Source organism: Xenopus laevis, chromosome 5L, assembly GCF_017654675.1.
Source record: "Xenopus laevis strain J_2021 chromosome 5L, Xenopus_laevis_v10.1, whole genome shotgun sequence".
Classification (NCBI taxonomy): Eukaryota; Metazoa; Chordata; class Amphibia; order Anura; family Pipidae; genus Xenopus; species Xenopus laevis.
Genome location: NC_054379.1, coordinates 20,090,561 through 20,117,220, shown reverse-complemented (window position 1 = coordinate 20,117,220; position 26,660 = coordinate 20,090,561). Strand labels below are relative to the sequence as shown.

The 26,660-nt window shown below is 42.6% G+C and overlaps 1 protein-coding gene and 6 non-coding genes across 7 annotated transcripts; all 7 read left to right on the top strand.

The window, feature by feature from the left end:
• The first annotated feature begins 594 nt into the window (after positions 1-594).
• On the top strand, positions 595-17,427 carry wdr43.L (WD repeat domain 43 L homeolog). The gene is made up of 18 exons (XM_018262687.2): positions 595-853; positions 5,186-5,320; positions 5,572-5,693; positions 6,271-6,391; positions 7,305-7,444; positions 7,949-8,048; positions 8,385-8,449; positions 8,544-8,712; positions 9,135-9,221; positions 10,193-10,324; positions 10,677-10,814; positions 11,571-11,657; positions 12,042-12,073; positions 12,372-12,435; positions 13,155-13,268; positions 13,981-14,047; positions 16,159-16,208; positions 16,322-17,427. Exons 1-18 carry the CDS (start codon positions 644-646, stop codon positions 16,463-16,465), a joined length of 1,977 nt encoding a protein of 658 aa, XP_018118176.1. The 5' UTR covers positions 595-643; the 3' UTR covers positions 16,466-17,427.
• On the top strand, positions 6,092-6,173 carry LOC121393995. Its single transcript, XR_005961455.1, has one exon. It is a non-coding gene; the product is annotated as a small nucleolar RNA SNORD53/SNORD92 (small nucleolar RNA).
• LOC121393999 lies at positions 6,784-6,864 on the top strand. The gene has a single exon (XR_005961459.1). It is a non-coding gene; the product is annotated as a small nucleolar RNA SNORD53/SNORD92 (small nucleolar RNA).
• On the top strand, positions 7,620-7,700 carry LOC121393997. The gene has a single exon (XR_005961457.1). It is a non-coding gene; the product is annotated as a small nucleolar RNA SNORD53/SNORD92 (small nucleolar RNA).
• Positions 8,779-8,862, top strand: LOC121393998. The gene has a single exon (XR_005961458.1). It is a non-coding gene; the product is annotated as a small nucleolar RNA SNORD53/SNORD92 (small nucleolar RNA).
• On the top strand, positions 9,374-9,453 carry LOC121393996. Its single transcript, XR_005961456.1, has one exon. It is a non-coding gene; the product is annotated as a small nucleolar RNA SNORD53/SNORD92 (small nucleolar RNA).
• Positions 10,382-10,459, top strand: LOC121393994. Its single transcript, XR_005961454.1, has one exon. It is a non-coding gene; the product is annotated as a small nucleolar RNA SNORD53/SNORD92 (small nucleolar RNA).
• Positions 17,428-26,660: the final 9,233 nt, after the last annotated feature.

The window sequence follows — 26,660 nt, the reverse complement described above, 5'->3', positions numbered from 1 at the left end:
GAACTACAGTCTGGGCCCCCTGCACTGTATGGACTTATTCTTCCTGTACACACAGCTGTACAAATGCTTCTCCACTGCACCCCACTGTACTGAGCCACTTGAATGTAGATCACACATGGCTAATGTTGTAGACTGTACAATTCATGCTAAATGTTTGTTTCTAATCCCTGTGTCATCTGTGGGGCTCAGAAGTTATAGGGGGCCAATAAGACACTGACATAACTATTGTGTGTGTATATATATATATATATTAGAAACTGTTAAGGCAGAGAACTATGGGGGTCTACACATATGTATTTTCCAACGTAATTTCGAATAAAATAATTTCTATTTTTATATGTTTGAGTCACAGGATATTTCTGATTGAAATGTTTCTCCCTTTGGTTCTGATGGTTTGTTCTGTTTCTCTTTGGCCCATGACTGGCCTTGTATATCTGTTTCCCATGTTTAGGAATAGTTTTGAGCGCTGGATCCCTGTCATTCTGATTCCACGTGCAAGTACTGTGGCCGCCGCCATGATGCCCAGCGGCTTCTAGCGAGTGGTGACGTCACGTTCGGAGGACGTTCTCCTGACAGCAAGCCCCTCCCACGCCGCTCTGCGCATGCCTCAGCCTTAAACACGTGGCTTGTGGCGGAACGAGCAATGGCGGCAGCGGGCGGCGTGTACGAGCTGCTTCCCCCACCGTGCGCCTTCTCCCCGCGCAGCCGGGACCTACTGGCTCTGTCCGGACCCGACGGGAGGATCCAAGTGTGGGACACACAAGGCGGGGGCTTGAGAAAGGAATATGTCCCCTCTGCCCATCTCAGCGCTACTTGTACCTGCCTGGCGTGGGCACAGGGCCGAGCCGACAAGGTGAGTTTGGAGCGGAGGCAGGAGGGCCGCTTAATCTCTATTCCCTCTCCGGGATATGGGGCTGGATTGGCCGGGGCTGTAACGTGCGGGTATTGCGCCTTCTGGGCTTTGAGTTTCCCTCCCTTTAAATCTCTGATCAACTTAAATATCTCGCATATCCCCCCCCCCCACAAACCATAATCCTTTAATTAATCATAACGTGTCCCAGGAATCTCCATTATATTAGATTGTATTATACTGTATTGTGCCTCCAGCAGTTACAAACTTCCTTGCGGGAATCTTAATTTATAGAGCCCCCCCATGTATATTAGTGGGTGTCTTATGGGCAATGAGGGGGGTGCAGGGTTAATCATTCCAGCAGGTCTGGGAGTCAAAATAGGTCCAAGTACAGAGAGGCCCAGTCAACTCCCACCAGCCCACTAAATAGTGACTTTCTATGGCAGCCCCTCTGGCATTTGCCAGAACCCACAGATTGCCAGTCCAGGTCTGTATTATATAACTCACCTCTTATCCCCAGTGGAGTCTCAATCCCTTATTTATATCCCCCCCCCAGTATTTTGTACCCCCTGTTTATCAACCCAACTCTTATCCTTCCTCTTACAACTTTACGGTGCCCATAAACCCCCATGTGTGTCTGTCCCACTATAGAGTCACCCACAGACCCCCAACATTGTTGTCACGTTCAGGTGCAGGATCTCGTGCTGTTACTGTTGGTGCCCCCCATGCGGCAGTGCAGAGTGATACTTGTGTTGCACTAGTGCAGCCTGACGGGCCCAGGGGCTGACACCATGCTGGTCACACGTGCTGACTGGTGGTTTCCCTGGTCCCGCCTCCTGCTTAGCACTGACTGTCTCTGCCCCAGTGGCAGTCTAATTGCAGAGAGAGAGAGATTTTCATGGAAAATCAGATGGCACACACAGAAGCTTTCGTGCTAAATGGTAAAAGTTTTATTGAGATCCCCACAATGTTTAGGAGGCCTCCTTTCTCAAGTCTGTTAATAGGATGAGGGGGCAATCTGCAGTGCAAAATAAACTTTTATGCACATTGAGACTAATACCACATTTTCAAAGACACGGGAGTGATCAGGTTCTGCCCCTTGGAATACTTAGATCAGGAGGGCCCATACCTTACTAAAGTGAAGTCTACTTTTAGTCATGATGTCCCATTATGATCTACATCCATAAAAGCATTGTTAGCATTCTGTCCCATGGAAAATATTACTTAAATATTGATTTATGAGAATTTATATTGCTATATTTCACAAAACTATTCTTATGTAACCTTAACATAATAAATATCTGAATGAAAAGCATGAACTGGTGTAGACAAGCTGTTTGTTGAGATCTACTCATCACCAGCTAAAGATCTACTGGTAGATCCTGATCTTCCTTTTGGGCATCCCTGACTTAGAGACTTTGGATTGTAAGTTCTCCTATTGATTCCAAGCAACGTGCCAATGGAACAGTAGACTTTCCCATGTACATCAGCTCTAAGAAAAACATTTGGTTTTATAGCATTTACTCAAGTACCTGATAGAGAGAGGGGTTTTTTGTGTCCTCATCACTTCTACACGCATCTACTAATATCCTAATGTGACTGTGTGAATAGGACGTGTGTGTATATACAGTATGTGTGTGTGTGTGTGTTGCACTTATCTGTGTCACTTGTGTTATTGAAGGGAGTGACAATACAAAGGTGAAAGCTGAAGTCACTGACATGTTGGAAATATTCAACTCACTATTGCTCCAATTTGATCACAATCCGATGCCTCTGAATTTTGATTACTGGCTCAGCCCGTAGAGCACACGGGAGTCTTGTGTAACGTCTCTTTACTTTCCATGCTGTCAAATAGTGGCAAAAAGTTTATCCTGTGTACAAGCAGCCAACTCCCTGCCAACACTGCTGCTCTGCTTCACTGGGGAGATGTTTATATTTTCTGCACTGCTGGTTTTCACTCTTGAAACCGTGTAAATGGGTGTCAGCTGATTAACACACGCTAGTGATGTGCGGACCGGCCCAAAACCTGCGGGTCAGGAGTGTTTGGACCCACTACTGCAAAAAAAAAAAACCTTCAGGGTGGGTTTGGTTCGAGCGCTGTTTTCAGCTCTCCCAGCCAACAATCTGACACTGCCGGCCCCTAAATGTATAAACTTGTGCCTGCCCCGCCCCTTTTGTGATGTCACAGGGAGCAGGTCTATAATTAAGGAATTCGTTTTGCTACATTGTTTCAAGAATCAGACCCATAGGGCAGAAAGATACAGACACAAAGACAGCTACATGTAACCATAAACCCAGTGAGAGTGTGGAATAAAGAGATGTTGGGAATTTGCTTGGAATTACCTTTTCATTGGGCAAAGAAAAAAAAACCCCATTTTGGATGGAGTTCCCTTTAAACAAGAAGCATGTTAGAAATACAGGCTGGTTTCCATGAGGAGGAGATATAAGACACAGCCCTTGCTAGGAGGGAAGTAACGTGAGTACCAGGAAATTCTCTCCCCCCCACTCAAGCTCGAAAGGAACTTTTCAGAAAGTTTGTCACTGCAGCAGTTTATGAACTTTTGGGGCAGATTGAGCAAGGGAAACAGTGCAGCTGGGGACAATATTTAAATTAAAGCGATTGTTCACATTCCAACACTTTTTATTTATTATTTTTTCAGTTGATGTCTGATAATTCACCAGAAAAATAAACTTTTTTTTCCCCAATTACTTTCTTTTTTCTAATGTGACCATTTTTCTAATATTGAAGTGTAAAGTTTCATTTTTCACCTTCCAAAGCAGCTGTGGGGGGAATGGGAATCTGACTTTCTAAACTGTTCTAAATTGGTACATTTAGTTGATACATTTCTTATCTTTTCCCTGCTGAACAGAATCTCTGGGTTTCATTACAGGCAGCTGTTAGAATTGATACAATAGTTGCTAATACTCCAGAGATGCTGCTGAGAAATGTATCAACTAAATAAGTCTGTAACTGAATGACTGAGCTGAGCACCAGAGACAGGAACATTAAACTTTAAAGGGAAAACATGATTTTTTTTTTTTTTTTTTTCAAAACACATCAGTTAATAGTGCTGCTCCAGCAGAATTCTGCACTGAAATCCATTTCTCTAAACAGCAAACAGATTTTTTTATATTCAATTTTGAAATCTGACATGGGGCTAGACATTTTGTCAATTTCCCAGCTGCCCCATGTCATGTGACTTGTGCCTGCACTTTAGGAGAGAAATGCTTTCTGGCAGGCTGATGTTTTTCTTTCTCAATGTAACTGAACGTGTCTCAGTGAGGGGGGGGGAGGGAGGGGAGCGATATCACTCCAACTTGCAGTAAAGAGTGATTGAAGTTTATCAGAGCAAAAGTCACATGACTTGGGGCAGCTGGGAAATTGACAATATGTCTAGCCCCATGTCAGATTTTTTGAGAAATGGATTTCAGTGCAGAATACTGCTGGAGCAACACTATTAACTGATTCATTTTGAAAAAATGTTTTTTCCCATGACCGTATCCCTTTAAACTTAAGGTTTAAAGGGATACGAAAGTAATTGAAAAAATGGAAAGTATTTGAAAGTCTTTTTCTGATGAACAATCTGAAAACAATTAAAGTTTTTGGAAGGTAGACAACCCCTTTTAAGTTAACTTTTGCGTTAACTTTGAATATGATGAAGAGTGATCTTCTGATTTGCAATTGGTTCATTTTCTGTGTTTTTTGTTATTTAGCTTTTAACCCTAACGACCCTGCATTGATTTGTATAAGAGACTGGAATATGAATAGGTGAGGCCTGAATATAAAGATGAGCAATAAAATGTAGCAATAACAATAGATACAGTGACCCCCCCCCCCTCATTTGAAAGCTGGAATGTGTCAGCAGAAGAAAATAAACTCAAATTAATAATGGCCAATTGAAAAGCTGCTTAGAACGTGTCATTCTATAACGCTAAAAGTCAACTTAAAAATAAGCCACCCCTTTAAACAAAAGATTACATTTTGCTTAGAATGGGCCATTCTGTAATGTACACTTTCCCTTTAAAACTTAGCAGTTATCCTCTTGCGATGTAACAGACTGATTGTCCCACCCCTCTCTCTCTCTGGGCCCTTTTGAGGTGGGTATTTTTGGCTGCCCAAACAGCCCAATTTCAATCTGCTTTCTACCCCTCTGAACTGCAGCTCTCATCATTGACTCTGCAAGGGTCCTGGGAGTTGTATTTTATCTCAGACAAATAACAGTAAGTTTTCACCCCCTGCAGTTTAGTGTGTTGTCTTTGTGTTTGATGGGCATATGTGTGAATAGGAGTTGATTTAAAGGAATAATGTCGACATTTCTCTCCTGTCCTTATTAGGAAACTCATCAGAAAAAGAAAAGGAAATCAGAGGCGGCAGACAGGGACGGGCAGTACGACCTTCTCACCATCGGCACAGCCACTGGCACCATTTTACTGTACAGCATTGTTAAGGGAGAGCTACAGAGCAAGCTGGTGAGTTTGTGTGTGTGTACTGCAGGGATCCATACCAGCCAATTGCAGTGCCGGGGTCCCAGGTTCAATTCCAGCCAGGGCTTCATCTGCAGGGAGTTTGTATGTTCTCCCCATACCTGTGTGGGTTTCCCCCATGCTCCAAAAACACTTTATTTCCAATTGTCAATAAATACTTACATTATATTTATACAATTACAGTTTAATGTGTTGGGCTTGGGTTTTTTTGGGTGCTAACTCCTGGTATCCTGCAGGATGGAGGGCATGACAGCAGGGTGAACTGCGTGAGGTGGCACCACGAGAACGGTTCCTTGTACAGTTGCTCAGAAGACAAACACATCATTGAATGGAACACACAGACCTGTAAAGTCAAGTGGTGAGTTTCCTGCATTTGAGTATTTCTTGGCCAGTAGAGTTCACCCTACATGCAAAGGATCAGAAATATCTACTGTAGGTTGCTCCACCTGTTGGTTTGAGCTCCTACTCCCAGCATTCCTTTTAGGAAAATCTATTTTCTGTTATGTTTGGGAATGCACCCAATCCGGGATTCGGCCGCAGCAATAGTTTAAGGTCTGCTGGGATCAGTGACCCCATTTGAAAGCTGCAAAAATTTAGAAAGAAGGTAATTTATTAAAAAAAAAAAACTATAAGAAATGAATATCAGTTGAAAAGTTGCTATGAATTGACAAATTTATGACCTACTAAAAGTTAACTTGAAGTTGAATTACCCTTTCAAAATTAAACCAAGAAAATGATGGCCTTTGACTCCCAGTGCCGCTGTGATGACTCTCACATTGGTTTCGCTTGTTTCTGAGAAGCAGTGACGTCACCTTGTTCCTCTTGGCTGTCTGAGCGAGCTTGGATGGGGGTGTATTGAGATTGAGGTGGTGGGGGGGGCAGTTATTGGCTATTGAGTTTAGGGGGGTATTAACCTGATTCTCCCCCTCCCCAAGCAAATGGAAAGGAGACAACAGCAGCGTCAGCAGTTTGTGCATCAGCCCTGATGGGAAGATGTTGCTGTCGGCGGGAAGAACCATCAAACTCTGGGATCTGGAGACCAAAGAAGTCTACAGGGTAAGTGCCGCGTTCCTATTGGCCAGTAGCCCTGATGCAGTACCAAATGCTCATCTGGTAAATCTTCTGCTTGTCTCATTGGCTAAAATATCTCCCCTGTGCTGAACTGTAGCACTTTCATATTTCCACATGTGCATATTGGGGTCTTGGGAACCACAACTGTTTATGTAAATTCCTTGTGCAGCAGCCCTGTGCCCTGAAAGTGATTTCTCAGATCCACTGCTCACCCCTTTTACTTATTCAGAGGCTACTCTTAGGGGTTTGTGCAAGTGTTGCCCCCCCATCTCTGAAAGTTGTTGTGCCCGCCCCTTGATAGCTTCAGTTTAGAGGTGAATCTGTCGATCATTGCTGCCTGCACAGATATATAGAAGTGATAGAATCATTTGGGACAAATACTGTGATGATGCCAAACATTGTGGTTTCGACTCACTGATTTTTGGTGAAGACCCCGTACCTTGGCTGTGTCTGAGAACTGGCAGCTCTACCCCTTCCCCCACTGAGTTTGCTAAGCAGGTGGGGAGGCCCAGACTGGCAATCTGTGAGGGGCTGCTAAAAGGTGCCATTGAAAGGATCTATTTAGTTGGCTGTAGTGGGGTTGTTTGGGCCTCTATGTATTTGGAATGCCTGGGCCTATTTTGACTCCCAAGTCCAGACCTGCAGGGGGGCACATTCTTTCTAATGCAGTGCCTGTACTGTGTGTGCTTAAATTAGTGCGTTTAATTTATATATGGGGATGCTGTATGCGCTCTTACCCACTTGTAGCCAATCAGGACATTTGGCATAAGAACAGGAAGCTAATCAAAACACTAGCATATTAAAAAATTCCCAGACCTATTAAAGCTAAAATTATAATTTTCAGTTAATGTTATTAACTTAGTGTCTCTCTCTCTCTCCTGACTGTCGCTGTCTCTAGCAATTTACAGGGCACTCGACCGCAGTCACGTCGCTCATATTCCTGACAGTGCAGCCTCCCCGGGAGTCTCGGTCTATCCAAGACACAGCAGGTCTTTATTTCCTGTCCAGCGCTGTGCACGACCGATTGGTCAGCGTATGGTAAGTCACTTGTCCACTTGATGATTGTGCTGGGTAATGTTCATTTGGTACAGAATAGCGCCACCTAGTGTTGGTGTTAAATCTACTTTGTAGCTCAGTCAGAGTTGGTTTGTTTGTGACCCACTGGGTCTGTCGTTCCACATGCTCTGCCCTTAGCCTCTCCTCAGTGGGGCCAATACGGTGATGATGCCAAACACTGTGGTTTCAACTCACTGATTTTAGGTGAAGACTCCTTACCTTGGCTGTGTCTGAGTATTGTCATCCCCCCCCTCCAATGGGGGCTCCTTGTGTCTATCTCAGCGCGGCTCCTGTATCTGTATGAATTAATATGCCAATTTGGCACTGCACTGGTTAAAGGAGCGGAAATGGCAGATTAGTGAGTTGGTTCCCCGGTGGTGGGGGGTTGCTTTACAGCATGGCAGCCCCCCCAGTGTGGTACTTCTCTCAATAGGTATAACTGGTGTGTCTATTGCACAGATCCATTAACAGCTGCTCTGCTTTCAGGCAGGTTCGGTCTGCAAAGGACAAAAGTTCTGTCCTATCCTTCACTCTCACAGAACCACCCGTATTCATGGACCTGAGTACAACCGAGAGCAAAGAGGAGGTAAGTGGTCTTGGGACGGTTTAGGGTCAGTAAAATAAAACTGTAGCTTTGATCTAGAACTGTGGCCTAAAGTCACTATACATGGGGGGGGGGGGTGGATTTGCTATCTGACCTTGACAGGGCTGTTAACCCTTACATTCCCTGTTTGTATGTTGGATAGCAAGATTATTGCACGTGGGCCTTACTGAATTGGCTTATCTGTATGTGGTATGCCGATATCAATCGTCCCACTACACTCGCATGGCCCTTCCAGTCTCTTATTTCCAAATACCCTATTCCCCTCTTGGTGTACGGGCCCAGTCGCTAATTTCCCCAATCCTCTTTATTGTGTTTCAGCCGCTGAAGCTGGCGGTTGTTTGCCGGGATGGGCAGTTGCACTTATTTGAACATGTGTTAAACGGGTAAGGTAAAGAGCGTGGAACCATGTCCTCTTAATTGTTTGTTTTCAGTATATCATATTTATTTTTGCTGATGTTTTCCCTTTTCTCCTCTAAGAACTCACAAGAAGCCAATCGCGCCTACTTGTACAGTACAGATCGCAACGTCGGGCAGTGATGACTCCACCCCCAAGCCCATCCCTATTCTGGCAGCTGCTTTCTGTGCAGACAGACAGTCCCTGCTCATGTTCTATGGCAGCACCTTACAGCCTATCATTGAGAGAGTGGTAAGTCTCTGCCCTAAGCAGTGGCAATGGGTTCTTGCCAGTGGGTTGGCCACGTCTGCCCAAACTTTGCTGTGATGACTTTATATTGTGGTTTCCATCACTGAATGTGTAATAATGAGGACACCTATTTCCTTGGCTGTGTCTGAGCAAAGTTTGAGCCGTCCCTTTCACTGGTGCTGAATTGTGGCCGACTTCCAATCACAGATCCGCTCTTGTGGCCAAATCATTCTGCACAGGCTGTTAAAATAGGTGTTTTTTTGGTTCACATATTTGCATAACTGATTGTGTGCACAACCCTTAAACTGAAGAAGCTGCTCGGATGAGTAGTGAAACCCCTTCAGTGATTACTCGGCAAGTCCAGTTGTTTTTAGAATTACTTCTATGCACCTCTCCTGATAAACCTCTTCCTCTTTTTCCATCAGGCGCTGAAAAGCGATGAACCCAACATTTGTCTTATCCGCGACATCCAAAAGACAGTGTCTCTCAGAAAGGACATGCCTGTAACAAAGGTAGGTTATTCCAGGGGGAAGAGGTTAACTCTTGAGTTCCCTGTTTGTGTTGTACAAACTGCAGGAAGGAAACTATTCTACACTGAGAGCAAGGTTTAGTGTATGGTACACTAATGGTTATGGAAGGGTCTCTTTGCACTGGTGGCAGCAGCATGCTGTGATGATGATCAGAGAATGGTTTCGCACAATTCTGAAACCTAGTGATGTTCCAATCTCTTGGCTGTCTGAGCATGCTCACAAACCCCCGCATCCTGGTGCTGCTTTTTTCTTACCTTATAAGTGCTTGGTTGGCTTCCCTGTCATGGCACAGCCTGTATCTCCTTGTATCCAAAGGGCCGCGTTAGTATTGGATTAATTTCCTTTTTCAGTTGGGGTGTTACCATCTTCACAAATCCTTTCAGATCTAAGGCTCGTAGAAAAAAGGAACAGCAGATGTTTGCCGCTGCTCCGTCACCTCAATTTCGATCACTTTCCTCCCATAGCAGCCCCCTACCTACTGGGTCATAACTGAAAGCACCACAAAGATTCACCCACTTCTTCCTCGATTCAGTGTAGATCTGTTCTTGAAGCCCCAAAGATAGTCTCCGCTTGTCTCTTTCCCCCAGAAATCATGAAGGTTTTCCCCTCGTTGGGTCCCCCACCAGGAGCCCTTTCCTCAGCACAACTTAACTACCCTCCAGAAGGGTTTAAATGTGCAAAATTCTGACTTTTAACATCACCCACTCCTAACCCCATAGATTTGTCATCTTGCTGCACAGACTGTGTTGCTTGTCTTGTATTTTTGACAAATCTATGTGACTTTGTGTAATTCTCTTGGAATGTCTTATCTGTTTCAGCAGTAAATATTTGTGTGTTCCCCCTTCTTTGCACAAAGGTGCAACTTTTGTCTGTGTGGCCAGAGAATAAGGCATTTGGCTAACTGACGGCCATAATGTGCCTAGTTCATAATATTTACTTTCGCTTTCCTTTAGGTGAAAACTCCAGTTGTAAATTCAGACTCGAAGGTTCTAACACCAGGAATCCCAGGTCACAGCTCGGCAATTTCAGCTGCCTTGGCACATACCAAAAAGCAGGAGAGCAAGAGGAAGCCAGGAGACAATGAGGTGAGGCTCCATATTCACCTTTATGATTCTCTGATTGCCACTTCCAATGATTTGGTCCTGCTGTGATGAGTTGCCTCTGGTTTCGCTTGTGTCTGACAATCTGTGACGACACATTTCTCTTGGCTGTCTGAGCAGAAACCACCGATACATCCAACGCCATTGTTTTGGGGTAGATTCTCTGATGGTGCTAATGACTGGAACCTTTGCTAGTAGCCCTGTAGCAACCAATTGGCAGTTGGCGTTCATCAATCTAGTGCAAGTTTATTTCAGCTAATGTAAGCAGATTTCTGATTGGCTGCTGCACGTTTATTTAAGTCTCTCTTTGTTAATTTGCAAATGGTCTTTCCCCAAGGCCAGCATAGAGGATCGTCTTGGCGCTATGGATATAGACCCCACCAACGTGCCGAGTAAAGGAGCCTTGCCGCAGACTGACAACTTTGCCGTATTGCTGGTGCAAGGCCTGGAAAGCAACGATCTAAACATTCTGAATGTAAGTCTTGGGGCCGGTTGGGGGACTATACTCTACTGGGTGTGTTACTTTATTATGCAGAAACTACTCTACTGGGTGTGTTGCTTTATTATGCAGAAACTATGAGGTTATCTCCATCCCTCCAGATTTTGGTGTTTTAACTCCGTTTGGCTTGGCATTAAACACGGGTAATAACCCTTGAGCAGATTTCGTGTGCTGGATTAATTCTATTTACGTACCATTTATTGGAGGTGCCGTCCTCTTATGTTCCATGCACTGTGAACGTTGAAAGAGGGACCAGGTGTGCATCTGCATTTCGTTGGCCTTCTAAAAACTTCTAAAGGGGTTGTTCACCTTTGAGTTAACTTGAAGGTCAAAATGCCCCTAGCAACCCTGCCTTGATTTAAATAATACACTTGAATATGAATAGGAGAGGCCTGAATAAAAAGATGAGTTATAAAAAGTAACAATACACTTGCAGCCTTGCAAAACATTTATTTATTTTTTTAGATGAGTTCAGTGACCCCCTCCCCCCATTTGAAAGCTTGAAGGAGTCAGAAACGTTCTAATATAAAAAATAATGGAGACTAATAGAAAAGCTGCTTAGAAATTGCCTTTCTATAATATCCTGAAAGGTAATCCACCCCTTCAATATAAAGCTTGAGGTGCGCTAGTTCCAATAAGGGATCTTTATCTTCAATGGCTCTTGCTATCTGACATTTTGCTCTATGCCCAGTTCTTTGAAGCCAACATTAACTGACTGCCTGTTTCTTGCAGAAAGTCTTTCAGACCAAAAACGAGTCCTTAATAAGGAAGACTGTGGCCAGGATTCCCGTTCATGCCGTCATCCCCCTGGTGCACGAGGTAAGTGCCCCTATTTTACTGGTGCAGCTGTTACCCAGTGATCAGTTTGGGGGTCTGTGAGTAGATGGGGCTGGAATATTCTTTTCCAACCAATGTTCCCTCTTAACCTGTGTTCTAGCTGCTGCTGAATACAGTGCCATGTATATCCTGGCTGCCATGTTGTATCCCTCAAGCTGTTGTGCTTTGAATAGATCCTGTATGGCCATTTGCTACCTCCTTCCCACGGGTGAATTTCTCTGTTCTGAGTTACACGGGGGTGTTCTCTAGTTGGAATGAGCATGAAGCGCTGCCCATATCTGACTATGGACTTGGCACATTAGGCAGGAGCATTTGATGACCCAGTGGTGTTGCCTGTTTGCTAATATATTTGCATTTATTTTTTAGCTAACAAGGAGATTACAAGGACATCCTTTGAGGTGAGCGGAAACTCTGTGGCATTGCACATGTTGGGGCGATAGGGGGTCCTGTTTAGTTTCTTGACTTTGCAAGTGTTTCATCTTTAGAGGCCTCAGTGATGAAATCAGAGAAGGTTCTGTTAAACATGGTGTATGAGTGCAATAGTCTGAACGGCACCTCTGGGGGCACCAGGGCACACACACTCCATCCTTCGTTGATATTTGTATATTTCCATAAGCAACAGACCGTTGGCCCTTGTCTATAATGTAATGTTCTAGCTATTGGGTTATTTTGTGACCTTTGTCTATTTCTCTCCAGTACCATACTGATGGTGAGATGGCTAAAGGCTGTGTTGGTCCTCCATGCTTCCTACCTTTCCACTGTAAGTATTGTGCGCTCTGTGCTATTGTCTATCGGCAGCCGGAATTTATTTAGTTTAGTATTTGTGTCTGAACTTCTGCCTTTATCACTAAATAAGGGAATCTACTGGGGCTCCTTTATAAACATTGGGCAAATTTGCACCAGGGCAGTAACCCATAGCAACCAATCAGTGATTAGCTTTTCTTTCAGCCAGCTGTGGGTTGAGAACTGAAAGAACTGATCTGGTTGGCTGCCATGGGTTACTGCCCAGGTGCAAATTTGCTAACTGTTTTAAATTGGGTTTCTCTTTGCATTTACCTAAAACAGCAGTGCATGCACAGAGCATTCATTTGCTAAATATATATGGGGGAAGAGTTGCCATGTTGCTTGCTCGGGGAAGATGTGCTTTCTAGACTCTGCTGCTCAGGCTCCCTATGGGATTCAGTGGGTCTGAGGCATATGATATGGGCACTCGCATGCAATATACAGATTTCTGAATGCCCGGAGTTTACTCCAGTTTTACTATGTGGATAAGCAGTGCCACAATACTGGAGAAGTAAAGTTTGTGTCTCTGTGTCGGATTGGTGCTTGGGTAACAGCACAATGGTACAAGCCACACCTTCAATGACAAACCACTCCGAGAGCAAACACGTCAAACTGATTGTGTTTTGTGTCTGAATGTAGAAACCACATGTGACTTACATGTGAAGGGTTAATCATGTTGTTGTTCCCTCTGTGCAGTTGCCGGACTTGGTCCCACAGCTGGGGATGTTGTACCAACTCATGGAGAACAGAGTGAAAAACCTGCACAAACTGTCTCGGCTCAATGGGAAGCTCTATCTAATCATAACACAGGTCAGTGTCCTCTGGGTGGGGGCAGTTATTCCTCACTTGTTACACCAATTCCATGTTCATTTTAAAAGACCCTCCCTCTCATTTTCTCATAATTCTGTTCCATGGGGCTGACGCTAATGTCCCAGTAGATTCCTCTCGTTATCCCATCTGCAGAAGAACGTTGAAAGTACAGTTATGGGATCATCCAGAAAGCTCCAAATTACGGACAGAATTGGCGTCTCTTCCATAGACTCAATTTTATCCAAGTAATGTAGATTTTAAAAATGATTTCCTTTTTCTCTGTAATAAAAAAAAAAAACAGTACCTTGTACTTGATCCCAACTAAGAGAATTAATCCTATTGGGTTTATTTAATGTCTACATGATTTTCTAGTAGACTAAAGGTATATAGATCCAAATTACAGAAAAAAAAAAAAACCCAGGTCCTGAGCATTCTGGATAACAGATCCCATACCTGTACCGATAATCGACTTTGCCCCATTGCTGTGGAATGTTTTGGTTTTTTTTCTTGTTAAACTGTATAATTCAACACTTGTCTATCATTAACCTGTAGCAGCCAATCAAATTATTCTTTTTTGGTTATACAGACTGCTGTAATACTAATGACTGGTTGCTATGGGTTACTAGACCAGACTCTAGATGTTTTATAATACTGCGAGTAGAATCACTGTTGCTAAACCCGCTTTACTTACTGTGTCCCCCCTGTGGTGTAGGTGTCTGCGGCTCAAAGAGTCCAAAGTACATCGCTTGATCAGGAGGCAAAACTGGTCTATGAAGAAGGTGAGTAAAGATCCAATTAGTAACTGTTTTGTATAAAGTGCCACACTAGGATTGGCATCAGGGGCGGGGTTACAAGCATTGCTGTCCTATTGTGTTTGAGAATGTTTAGCTGTAGGTTAGTTGTTTACACCAGATGTCATGGGGAAGGTTATCAATGGGGTCAGTGACCATTCTTTACCTATAAAATGGGCCAGAACTGTTCCCTGAGCTCTCTTCCCAGTAAACATTGAACTTCTCTGCTTTATTTATTTTTTGTTTATAGAAATTGTTCAGTATAAAGTTAAAAACTGTGTAAAGAAATAGGATGTGCAAAATAAAAAATGTTTCTAATATAGTTAGTTAGCCAAAAATGTAATGTGTAAAGACTGGAGTGACTGGATGTCTAACATAATAGCCAGAACACTGCTTCCTGCTTTGCAGCTCTCTTGGTTTCCACTGATTGGTTACTGCCTGGTAACCAATCAGAGACTTCTTATTCATAACTTTTGAATCTGAGCTGAATGCTGAGGATCAACTGCAAACTCAGTTATGTCCCATGTGGCCCCCCTTCAAGTCTCTGACTAACTCCGAGTTAGAGAGCTGAAAAGCAGGAAGTAGTGTTCTGTTAGACATCCAGTCTATTTACCCAGTTTTTATTTTTACACTGAACTGTTCCTTTAAAGGGGAACTCCACTCATAAAATCTCATAAAATTATAAGCAGTTTTCCAATATCCATTCAATAAAACGTTTTAGTGTTGCATGTAATTGCTACTAAATCCATTCTCCGGAAACAATGTTGCATTAGTCGGTTCTTTAGGTCTGTTTCCCTCGACCAGCTTGTCGGGAGTCTGAACCAGCAGTGCTGAATATATAATCAGCCAGACGCTGCTTTCAGTAGTAATTAGATTAACACATTGTTTGACAATTGTGGCTTTTAATGGGGTGTAGGATCACATTTATATTATGTTCACTACTTTTTCTTTTGGATACTGACATCCAGGACTGAGTGAAGCTTTTTTGGACAGACGTGGAGAGTAGTTGTGTGTACCATTGGGGCTTATTAGCTGCTACAAATTTTCTCTTATCCATCTACCCACCAAGCTTAGTCACCCAGGGAATATTTACAGCCCTAGGTTCTAGAGTAAGCAAAGAGCTGCCAGGACTTGAGACACAGGGGGTTTAGTTGTCTCCAAAAAAAAGCCTGGCCATCAAGCACAGCTCCTATGTCTGACAGCTGAATACACTGTCAATATAAACAGCTGCTACTGTATTCATTGTTTGCTTGTTTGAATGCTTTTCAGATTTTCCTTGTTACTCATTATACGGGTATGGGACCTGTTATGTTATCCAGAATGCTCCGGACCTGGGGTTTTCTGGATAATGGATCTTTCTGTAATTTGGATTTTCATACCTTAAGTCTACTAGAAAATCATGTAAACATTAAATAAACTCAATAGGCTGGTTTTGTTTCAAATAAGGATTAATTATATCTTAGTTTAAATCAAGTACAGGCTACTGTTTTATTATTATTATTATTATTATTATTATTATTATTATTATTATTATTATTATTATTATAGAGAAAAAGGAAATCATTTTGAAAAATTTGGATAAAATGGAGTCTATTGGCGACATCCTTTCCGTAATTCGAAGCTTTCTGGATAACTGGTTTCCGGATAAAGGGTCCCATACCTGTACTAACTGCTTGAACTCATACAAGCCAACTACGGATTGGTTGCTTTTACTACTAGACAGAATTAAACACTCCAAGCTAGATGTTCTATCTAGGGATGCACCGAATCCACTATTTTGGATTCAGCCGAACCCCCGAATCCTTCGTGAATGATTTGGCTGAATACCGAACCGAAACCTAATTTGCATATGTTATTTAGGGATGGGAAGGGGAAAGCATTTTACCTTCATTGTTTTCTGACAAAAAGTCGCACGTTTTCCCTCCCTGCCCCTAATTTGCATATGCAAATTAGGATTCGGTTCAGCTGGGCAGAAGGATTCGACCGAATCCTGCTGAAAGGCAGAATCCCGAACCGAATCCTGGATTCGGTGCATCCCTAGTTCTATCATTGTGCAAATGAGGGAGCAAAGTTCTCACTTATGTTTCCTTCGGTTTCAGAATCTTCTGAAGAGTCTGATGATGAGCTGCATGGGGAGCAGGAGTCTGATGTAAGTGTGTGATCTTTGTGTTGGCGCTGGGGAGTGTAAATGCCGCTGTTTGTGTTGGTTTCTTGTATCGTTGGTCTGTACAACAGCCCTGAGCTTCTCCTGTTGATTTGCAGGAGGATTGGGCAGAAGGAGAGGAGGAGCATATGGAGGAAGATGAGGGTGAAACTTCGGAAGAGGAGGAGTCTGAAGACATGAATGTGGGCAAAGTAAATGGGGATTCTGATCTGGACGCTGGCAATGAAAGTGAAGAGGAATAGACTCCACCCCCTCTGTAGTGGACCCTGGCTGCTCCCCGGAGCCTTCGGCCTCACCAGTTCACTGTGTAGACTTGAGCCCTAGCGGTCCCAGAGGATTTCAGCCACAGAATGTTAGCCATGACCTGCCTTTCTCACCTCCGAAAAAATCAGATCTTTCTCTCTGTTCTCCCGGCGACCCAGTCACCTGTTTATGGACCTTCTTTTTTTTTTTTTTTTCATTTGTGTTTGGAATAAATGAACCACTGCCGCCGTATGGTAAACGTTACTTTTTATTTTTTAATTTGCGTTTTACTGAGTTTGCGGCCGCGAGATGATACGGCCCCCCTGTATTCACATACACTTGTATCACTGACCTCCCTCCTGTACAGGACACGGTCGGCATGATGTGAAGTTTAAAAAAAAAAAAAAAAAAAAGTGAGAACTTTTTTTTGTTTTTGTTCGTCAAAATTTCTCATTAACCCACAGTGACGACTCTCTGCCTGTTGGTCCTGCGCCATTTCCTAGGGGGGCAGAGCTTTTCAAAACATGATTAATTCCCACCGTGCGCGCTTATAGAGTCGAGCTTTTGAGCAAAAAAAATCTGAAAAATTGACTTTTTTGTACAATGAATATTCCTCACTGTAAATCAAACGTCTCCCGTTCAGTCTGTACATAAGGACAGCCCAGGACTGAGTGCCATAAAACTCCCGATGTCGGGCGCGTGTGAAGTAAATATTGTGGACTTGATTTTATATCATAATTTTTTTTTTTTTTAAATTTTACTTTGCGCAGCAGATTGTGGGATCTCATTTTTGTATTCAAAGTAAAAACCAGTTTGATTTTTTTTCAAATTTTTCAGAGAGCGGACTGCACTGCTTTATCCACCAGTATAATGTACAGTATATTTGTCTATAAACAGCTGTTATTGGCCAATGCCGTGATGGCTCCACTGTAAAGTGAATAAATATATAGTTCTCCTCTAATCGACTTTTAACCAATTTCTCTGACATTCAGGGGTACATGAGGTTTTGGATTTGGCTTAACCCCCCCACCCGAATCCTTCGCGAAAGATTTGGCCAAATACCGAACTGAATCCTAATTTACATATACAAATTATGGGTGGAAGGGCAAAACATTCATTCTGGTTTTGTGACAGACGCGTGATTTCCCTCCCCGCTCCTAATTTGCATATGCAAATTAGGTTTGACCGGGCAGACGGATTCGAAAAGGCCGTACCCCGAACCAAATCCTCTATTCGGTGCATTCCTTATTACAGGAGACAATTCTCTAAATTCTGACCTAAAATTTGCCAGATTCAGTTTCCGATTTAAAGAACTAAATCTCAACAATTGGTATAGAAATGCTACACTTCATGTTATGGGTTTCTGTACCAGCCACAGCCCCCAGATGCTTTTAGCAGTAACACTTTATTCTCGTGATGATGCCCCAGTAGTTCCCCATATTTTAAATTAATGCCCAGAACATGCTTTGTGCTGCTGTAACTTCCCTGAGCTGATGGACGCACTCACGTTATACAGTATATATACAATAGAACATTCACAATACAAGGCTGAGTAATGGATTTAGATTTACAGTACATGGCAGCATAGAAATCTGTGCGTTCTGCATCAGAATTGATTCACAATCAACCCTGTAGCATCAGCCTCTGACAGATGAACCTCACTTTCTGCTTAATGATTTCTCCCGACCCCTAAGCTTAGCTTCTCCCCAGCCCAGAGCTCACTGAGCCTGTGCAGAGCCACTGACACACAAGATGCCTAACAAGATCCAAGAGGGGGAACTGCTCAAAGCAAGGCATGTTTCTTATCAATGGAAATAGAATATATTTACAGAAACTGTTATGGACAATGCTTGGGCCCTGTTTTCCAGTTAAGGGATCTTTCTGTAATTTGGGTTACAATACCTTAAAGGGATACTGTCATGGGAAAAAATGTTTTTCTCAAAACGCATGTTAATAGTGCTGCTCCATAAGAATTCTGCAGTGAAATTGGTTTCTCAAAAGAGCAAACAGATTTTTTTTTTTATATTTAATTTTGAATTCTCACATGGGGCTAGACGTATTGTCAGTTTCCCAGCTGCCCCAATCATGTGACTTGTGCTCTGATAAACTTCAGTCACTCTTTACTGCTGTACTGCAAGTTGGAGTGATATCACCCCTCCCTCCCCCCCAGCAGCCTAACAAGAGAACAATGGGAAGGTAACTAGATAGCAGCTCCCTAACACAACAGCTGCCTGGTAGATCTAAGAACAGCACTCAGTAGTAAAATCCAGGTCCCACTGCAACACATTCAGTTACATTGAGTGCTGCTCTTTCTGAAAGCACATGACCAGGCAAAATGACCTGAGATGCACCTACACACCAATATTACAACTTTAAAGAAAATACACTTGCTGGTTCTGAAATGAAATTTTATATTGTAGAGTGAATTATTTGCAGTGTAAAAAGTGTAATTTAGAAATAAAAACGACATCATAAAAATCACAACAGAAAACCTCTGTCTACTAAAAAATAATTTTTAACTTTACATGAACCCTGAAAGGTTTGTTTTGCTTACAATAAGCATTGGTTGTGTTACAGTTGGGATCAGTACAAAGTACGGTTTCATTAGTCCAGAGAAAAAAGTAAATGTAAACTAATTTGATTCAAATGCACTCAGTGGGGAAAGTTATTTGGAACTTTCTGGATAACAGGTTTCCAGGTAACTGAATCCTATACATGTACAAGGTCAATCTAAGGCAGGGATCCCCAACTTTTTGAACCCATGAGCAACATTCAGAAGTAATAGGAGTTGGGGAGCAACACATGCATGAAAAATTTTCTTGGGGTCCCAAATAAGGGCTGTGATTGGGTATTTGTTAGCTCCTATGTGGATTGTCAACCTACACTGAGGCTCTGTTTATCAGTACACCTGGCTTTCATACAACCAAAACTTGCCTCCAAGCCTGGAATTCAAAAAGAAACACCTGCTTTGAGGCCACTGGGAGCAACATCCAAGGGGTTGGAGAGCAACAGGTTACTCGCGAGCTACTGGTTGGGAATCACTGCTCTAAGGGATGAGATCTTATATTCAAGGTATAAAAGTCATTGGATGGCAGACAGTCTTTTGCAAAGCACAACCTTAGATGAATTGAATACACGTCTACTCAGATGTGCACCTTGCATGATGGCTTATATATATAAAAATGCCTCAAACATTCTGCAGGGCAGGGGGTGTTTCATTGATCATTGAAGACTTCCTGGCCAGTTGCAGCAACTTTCATGAATATTCACCTGCGGCCTATTAAATCCATAATATGTGTTGGGAGGATTCCTTACATTCTAGGAGCACAGCTGGCTTTGCCATGGTACAAGTGAGCGCTATTCGTGCATGATTATGTCCTGCTGTGAACATCTAATAAGGAATAATACAAAGGATGGACTCCCCAAGTTGAGCTTTGATGTATATGCAGATGCCCTGGAGCTGCTGCCAGTAGATATGGACTAAGCCAACACATCTCTCATTGAAAGTAACTGGTGTCCTGCAGGCCCGGAGGGGTGAGACTGTAATAACCAGAAATTCATTTCAGCTATGATAATGGGGTGATGGAGCCAGATACCCCGCGTTTATAGGATTACGAACCTGCTACCAACTGGTGATGGCAGCAAGAAGGGGAAGGTCTTTGTAGTTAGCAGGTTCTCAGTTGGGAAGGAAATATGGGAGGCTCTTTCCTTTTTACTCCAACCAATATCTTCCCTTTTTCCTGAACCAATCCGTGCTCTCCAATGAATTGGTGTAAGGGCAATTAGCGTCTTCTTGGCTACAACAAATGAGTTTGTAATGAGAGTTAAACACAACTGAGTTCTGGCTATTCATCAAGGTTGTGTTCAGAGGATCATGGGAGTTTGGTTCACTAACCTAACTGACTGGAGGTCCCAGCTAGAGAACAGAAAGCCTGAGCCCTTTGGATTTTGGGAGCAATAACAGTGCAACCTCTGCTGTGTCAATGTGGCCCTAGAAACTAGATTCAGCTTTGTGGAATGTAGATGTTTAAGGGAATTTCCACAGTAATGAGTCAGAACCAGCAGTGCGGAGAATATAAGCAGGTAAGTTTTCAACAGCAATTATATTTACAATTAACCCAGTGAGAATGTTGAATGAACAGATATTGGGAAGTTTCTTAGAATTTCATTTTCTCTAGTTAGCAAGAACTGACTTTTCGGGGGGGGGTTTCTGTGCTGGAGATGAAGTTTGTATCTGACAGCAGAGAACCTGTCCAGTCCCCCTGTTCCCCCACTTGGGGTGTGGCTAATCTCTCGCTGGGAGTCTTAATAACGATCTCATTCTTTAGATTGTGCTGCCGACTAAGGGGGGGCACCGAGCTCTGAATGATTTAGTGCCATGGGAACCCGTTGCTAGGGGGACGACAGAAACATTCCTTCCCTTGGCTCCATCAATGAAAAGACCAAGAAAAAGCCCAGTGGCCTGGAGCCGACAACTTTTCTCCCATCTATCAGGGGGCAGACAGGCTGCGAGCAGCCCCTGAGTATCGTCTTCTGTTACCTGGTCAAGTGGAGTGCAACTTCTCGTGACTTGTTCTAGTGGGCTGACTGGCACCCCATGTTGGTAGGACTGATAAAGGCACCTAGATCCTTCTGACAAGGTAAATAATATGTTCTACTGGGACATTAGATCCATCTGGATCTTGAAATGCAACTTGTAGGGTGCTAGGAGTTGTACTGCAACATATAGAGGGTCACTAGTAATACACAGGGCTGCTGTGCTGATGCTTGTGGAAAACAACCTATAAAACAGGATGATCCACCTATTAATTTCTATGGATATTAGTACAAGTGCTGTGTACAATACTCCTAGTGGGTTACGGCAGTATGGATTTGGGGGGGTTGCTGGTCCTAAACTAATAATTTTATAACAATTCTCCTATAGGAGGGGTTTCCTATGTTCTGTAAGGCATTGACTTCCCCCTTAATCCTTCATTCCCAAAGCCTTCCTTTAGTCTGAAAACCTAAAAATACAACAAAAAAAAAACCCCAAGGGCCATGATAAGTAGTCAAAAGAAATGCCCAATATCATGGGCTCAGAATTAGCCGGCTATTCTAAGGCCTTTCAACACTATGAACAACCCTGTATATTCAGACTAAAAATAATTGTCAAGAGCTAAGTATTACCTCTTCCATTCTCTGTTGAGAAAGGTTAATATATTTTTAAATAACAGTGTGCAGCTTCAAAGGACCCTATTAAAATAGTAAATGAACATACTCATTTGCATTGACATCACAATTCAGTATTATCCAGTGCAGAAATACAGATATGGGGCCTGTTATCCAGAATGCTCAGGACCTGTGGATTTCTGAATAAGTAGTATTTTCCTTCCTCTGGATCTCCATACTTTATGTCTACTAATATATGATTTAAACATTAAATAAAACCCAAAAGGCTGTTTTTTCCTCAAGTAAGGATTAATTATATCTTAGTCGGGATCAAGTACAAGCTACTGTTTTATTATTACAGCGAAAAAGGAAATCATTTTTAAAAAATCAGAATTATTTGCTTATTATTGAAGTCTATGGAAGACGGCTTTTACGCAATTCGGAGCATTACGAGATAGGATAACGGGTTTCCGGATACCGAATCCCAAACCTGTATAGATTTCATTTTATGGTGCTAAATCCCACCCTGTTTTTTGGGTAAGCTCTGCTCCTTTATGGGTCTTTATGGGCCAATTATGAATATGTATGCATAGAATGCTATCGTAGGGTGTAATGTCATTAGCAGGCCTGCAGGTGTCACCAAATCACCCAATTTCAGCAAGTGCTGTGAGTTGAGGGTTAAGTATGTATGTATGTATGTATATTTTTATTAGCATAGAGCTCCTTGAGGACAAAGCACTGTACAGCAGAACAATAAATTAGTAGAACAAATGGGGTCAATACCAATAAGTTCCAATAAGTACATTATTAAAATGCAATTCACATAAATACAAAATATAATTGCAATTAAAGATTAAGTGCTCAATGTCAAGGAAACAACAGAATAGAGGTCCCTGCCCATAGGGCTTACAGTCTAAATGGAAGGGTAATTTACAGACACAATTTGGAGGGGTTATTAATCTTCCTTTGCTCCCTATTGGGGGGGGGGGCATAAATCCCACCAAACAACTCAGTGGGTCATAGGTGAGGTATATAAGAATCTTACAAAAAATACCTTTTAATTCATTCTCTCCCATTCTTGCTTCTGATTCAAAAAGAGCTTACAATCAGTATCTGTTTCTCAAGCTGTAAAACTAACTTGCCTATCTGGTTTGGGCTTTTTTCCCCTAAGAGTCAGTCCACACGAGCAGATTCGGGGAGATTAGTCGCCCAAGCAATAAATCGCCTCTTCTTCTGGGCGACAATCTCCACGAACTGCCTTCCCCCTGCCCTCCGCCGGCTAAAATTAAAATCGCCTGCGGCAATTCACACGCATCGCTTCATTTTCCGAAGTCACCCGAAGTTTCCTCATGAGGCAACTTCGTTTTCCGAAGTCGCCCAAAGTTGCCTCACTAGGAGTGAATGTGAATTGCCGCATGCGATTTCCATTTTAGCCGGCGGAGGGCAGGCAGTTCAGGAGACTTTCGCCCCAAAGAAGAGGCGATTTATTGCTGGGGCGACTATTCTCCCCGAATCTGCCCGTGTGGACTGACCCTAATACATGTCATTGGCAGCTTACAAGGGAGTCCTGTTGTCCTGCTCATGATATTTTCCTGTGAATGCAGAGTAACAATGTATTTAACAGTAATTATTGCAGGTTCCTGTACATTGGAAAGAGCCAAAGGTGAGGTCTGGTCTTTACGTAAGGGACGGAGGTGGACTGGCACATGCGGGATATTGGCCTGTAATGTTTGTATTTTGTGTATATTGCCCACCTCTCTCCCCCTTTGTGTTTGGAACATATTCAGGGTGCACCCGAATTGCTGGGTGTATAGAGGGGATGACATCAACAAACTGGTGGGTATGGGGGATACATTAGGAACAACCCTGCACTAAATTTCACCCCAGGCATACCCCTGAATGACAGCATGGGGCTATTTAACTAAACAAATTGATACTGATGCATACCTCATACCATGACTCTTGATGTGGATATTGGATAAACAATGAATGCAGATAAATCCCACAAACAGGTTTATGTAAGAAATGGTGCACTGGGGCTAATCTTGCCTGTATAGTAGTTGCCCTATGTGCCCTACCTTTTGTAGGCTTTAGCAGCTCCATCTCCCTAAGGTGGCCTTATCAGAAGCAAGCTGCTCCTCGGGGGGTGGGGGTCTGGGAGTCAGGGGGTTAGACTGGGTGCAGCCAGGTAGAAAGCACAGGTCACTTACATCCAAGGAAGGCTCGTACTGCTCTAATTTAGCCAATCACCAGACTCCATTATTACACCTGAATTAATATTTTCCATTTACACACATCAATTATATTTAGGTTGAAAAAAAGAAACTGTCATTCCATGTGTCCCCCAGTCAAGCTGACCCCCATTATGTCCCTGGGTATTACCTGGTTTAGTAATACATTGATCAGACTCAAGACACCTTTCTATACACAAAAACCATGCATAACCCTGAATCCCATCTGTTTCTGGCACGTGTTAAACAGCTCCATCTGCACTTCCTTCTCTAATGACCTGGTTATAGAATTCTCCCAGCAGCCAAGAGAGACAACATTTCACTTGGACTCATGAATGATTTATGTGCAAGTGAAAGAGACTGTTATGTAGATCATTAAAAGGTGATTAATTGGTGATTACACACGTTAGTGTTGCAGGATTATGTTCCTACATTAGTCTCTGAATCTGAAAAGGATATTTAGGGTTAACCTAGGCACCTGAGACCCATCGGTGTGAGAGGTTACCCTGTGCCCCCCAACCTCTTACTAAAATCCCCCTGCCCCTTAAAAAGCTAATCATTGCCAGTACTCTTTTATCCACCTTTGAGTTAACTATTGGCATGATGTCGTAGAGTGATATTCTTAGACAATTTGCAATTGGTTTTAATTTTTTATAATTTGTGGTTTTTTGAGTTATTTAGCTTTTTATACTGCAGCTCTCCAGTTAGGAGTTTCATTTGCTACTGGGTTGCTAGGGTACAATTTACCTTAGCAACCAGGGAGTGATCTGAATATTATTTATGTTGCTTGTTTTTCAATTTAAAAATTTGAAAGTGGCACCACTTGCCATGTTTTCCCAGCATGCAATGGAGCATACCTCCCAATTGGTCCGTTTTGAGCGGGACAGTCCCGATTTTGAAAGCTCAACCTGCAGTCCTGTATTTGTTACCGAAATGTCCCGACTTTCTCTTTGATCTCCTACACTGAACAGCCAGTAAAAGATAAAAAGTTTCTAACTTAATTGGCTTTTGGCAGAGAGCCCAGAATAGATACTTTTGTAACAGTTTAAAATAAGCAGGTCTCTTGGGAGAATTTAGACTCACAGCTTAAGGGCAGAGACGCTCAGATTTGGGGAGATTTAGCCGGGAGTTTTCCAAAGTCGACCCAAGTTTTCTCGTGAGACAACTTCTGGCGACTTTGGAAAATGAATCGCACCCATGGCCGTCCCGCCGGCACTTTACATTCTAGCTGGCGGGAGGCAGTTCTGGGAGATTAGTCGCCCCGAAGAAGAAGAGATTTGTCGCTGGGCGACTAATCTCCCCGAATCTGAGTGTGTTTCTCTGCCCTAAAGGGCAATTCACCTTCATTAGCAAAACTGTAATAACACATACAATCCACAGAAATGTGTTCAAACTTTCATAACCTGCCAGATTTTGTAAAATGGATATGGTAATTGGGGGGTGGCCACAAAAAAATGGGCGTGGTCCAAACATTTTGTGGCAAATCTTTTTGTCCCTCTTTCTGTTTCCAAAATGTTGGGAGGTGCCTATGGCACATGACCAGCTAAGAGCAGCCAATGAATACTTACTCAAGCACCATGAACTGTACGAAAAAAATTATGCATTGTAAAAATAGCACCCAAAGCCCCGTGCCTCATTCATATTAACTCCCCATTTTCTCAGAAGGCTATTTTCTGTTTCTTTTTCTGGACTTTCCGCTATCAGTATTTACATCATCCTGGCGTTCTAATAACCCTTTCCCCTGGGGACACTGCTTGTTCCTGGAAACCATTCCAAGGGAGGCCATTATTGCTACTTTAGTGTAACTATCCCTGGGGTAGGGACTGCACAGGGCTTTATTTTTAGAACTCTGCATATGGAATATATCTGGTGACCCAGTGTCAATAAAACTGTACACAACATGGTGGTCAGAAAGAGGTGTGGCTTATAGGAAAGTAGGTGGGGTTTGGGGAAAAGTCAGTGGGTGGGTTATACCTGCTGGACATTGTCACACAGGGGTCACTTTTTGTGTAGTATAGAGGTGTCTTCACTTAATCTTTTTGTTAATCTTGTATTCAGGAAATTGTCCTTTGGCAAAACCGATTGATGATTTCCTTAATTGTAATGTGTCCTAATTTTTTTTGTTGCTCCTCATACTTCTTTAAATGTTATTTTTATACCTTTGAGAATCAAACCCTGAATTCAAATTTTATTGATGAAAGGTTTTTGCATCCTGCCACTAGGTGGATCGGGCAACTGAAATCTAAAAACAGAGAGAATGTTTTACTAAAATCCACAGAATATGACATTGCCGCAAATGCTCTAGAAATCACTCTCGGCAATGTTATCACTGCAATAGTACAGTAACCTGGTGCAGATTGTCTTTATAGACTTCTTACAAGGGTTGTTCACCTTTCAATTAACTTTTAGCATGATGAATAGAGGGTGATGTCCTGAGACAATTTACAATTGGTTTTCATTTTCTTATTTTTTTTTTTTTTTTTAGATATTTAGCCTTTTATTCAGCAGCTCAGCAGTTTGCAATTGCAGCATGCTGGTTGTTAGTTACCCTAGCAACCATTATTTGACTTGAATAAGGGACTGGAATATGAATACTGAAGGGCCAGAATAGAAAGATGAGCAATAACAATACATTTGTAGCCCAACAGAGCAGTTGTTTTTAGATGGGTCACTGACCCCCATGTGAAAGCTGGAAAGAGTCAGAAGAATAAGCTAATAATTCAAATATGTAAAAAATAAAAAAATAAAGGACAAATAAAAAGTTGCTTAAAATGAGCCATTCTATTACACAATGAAAGTTATTAGCTCATCAGAC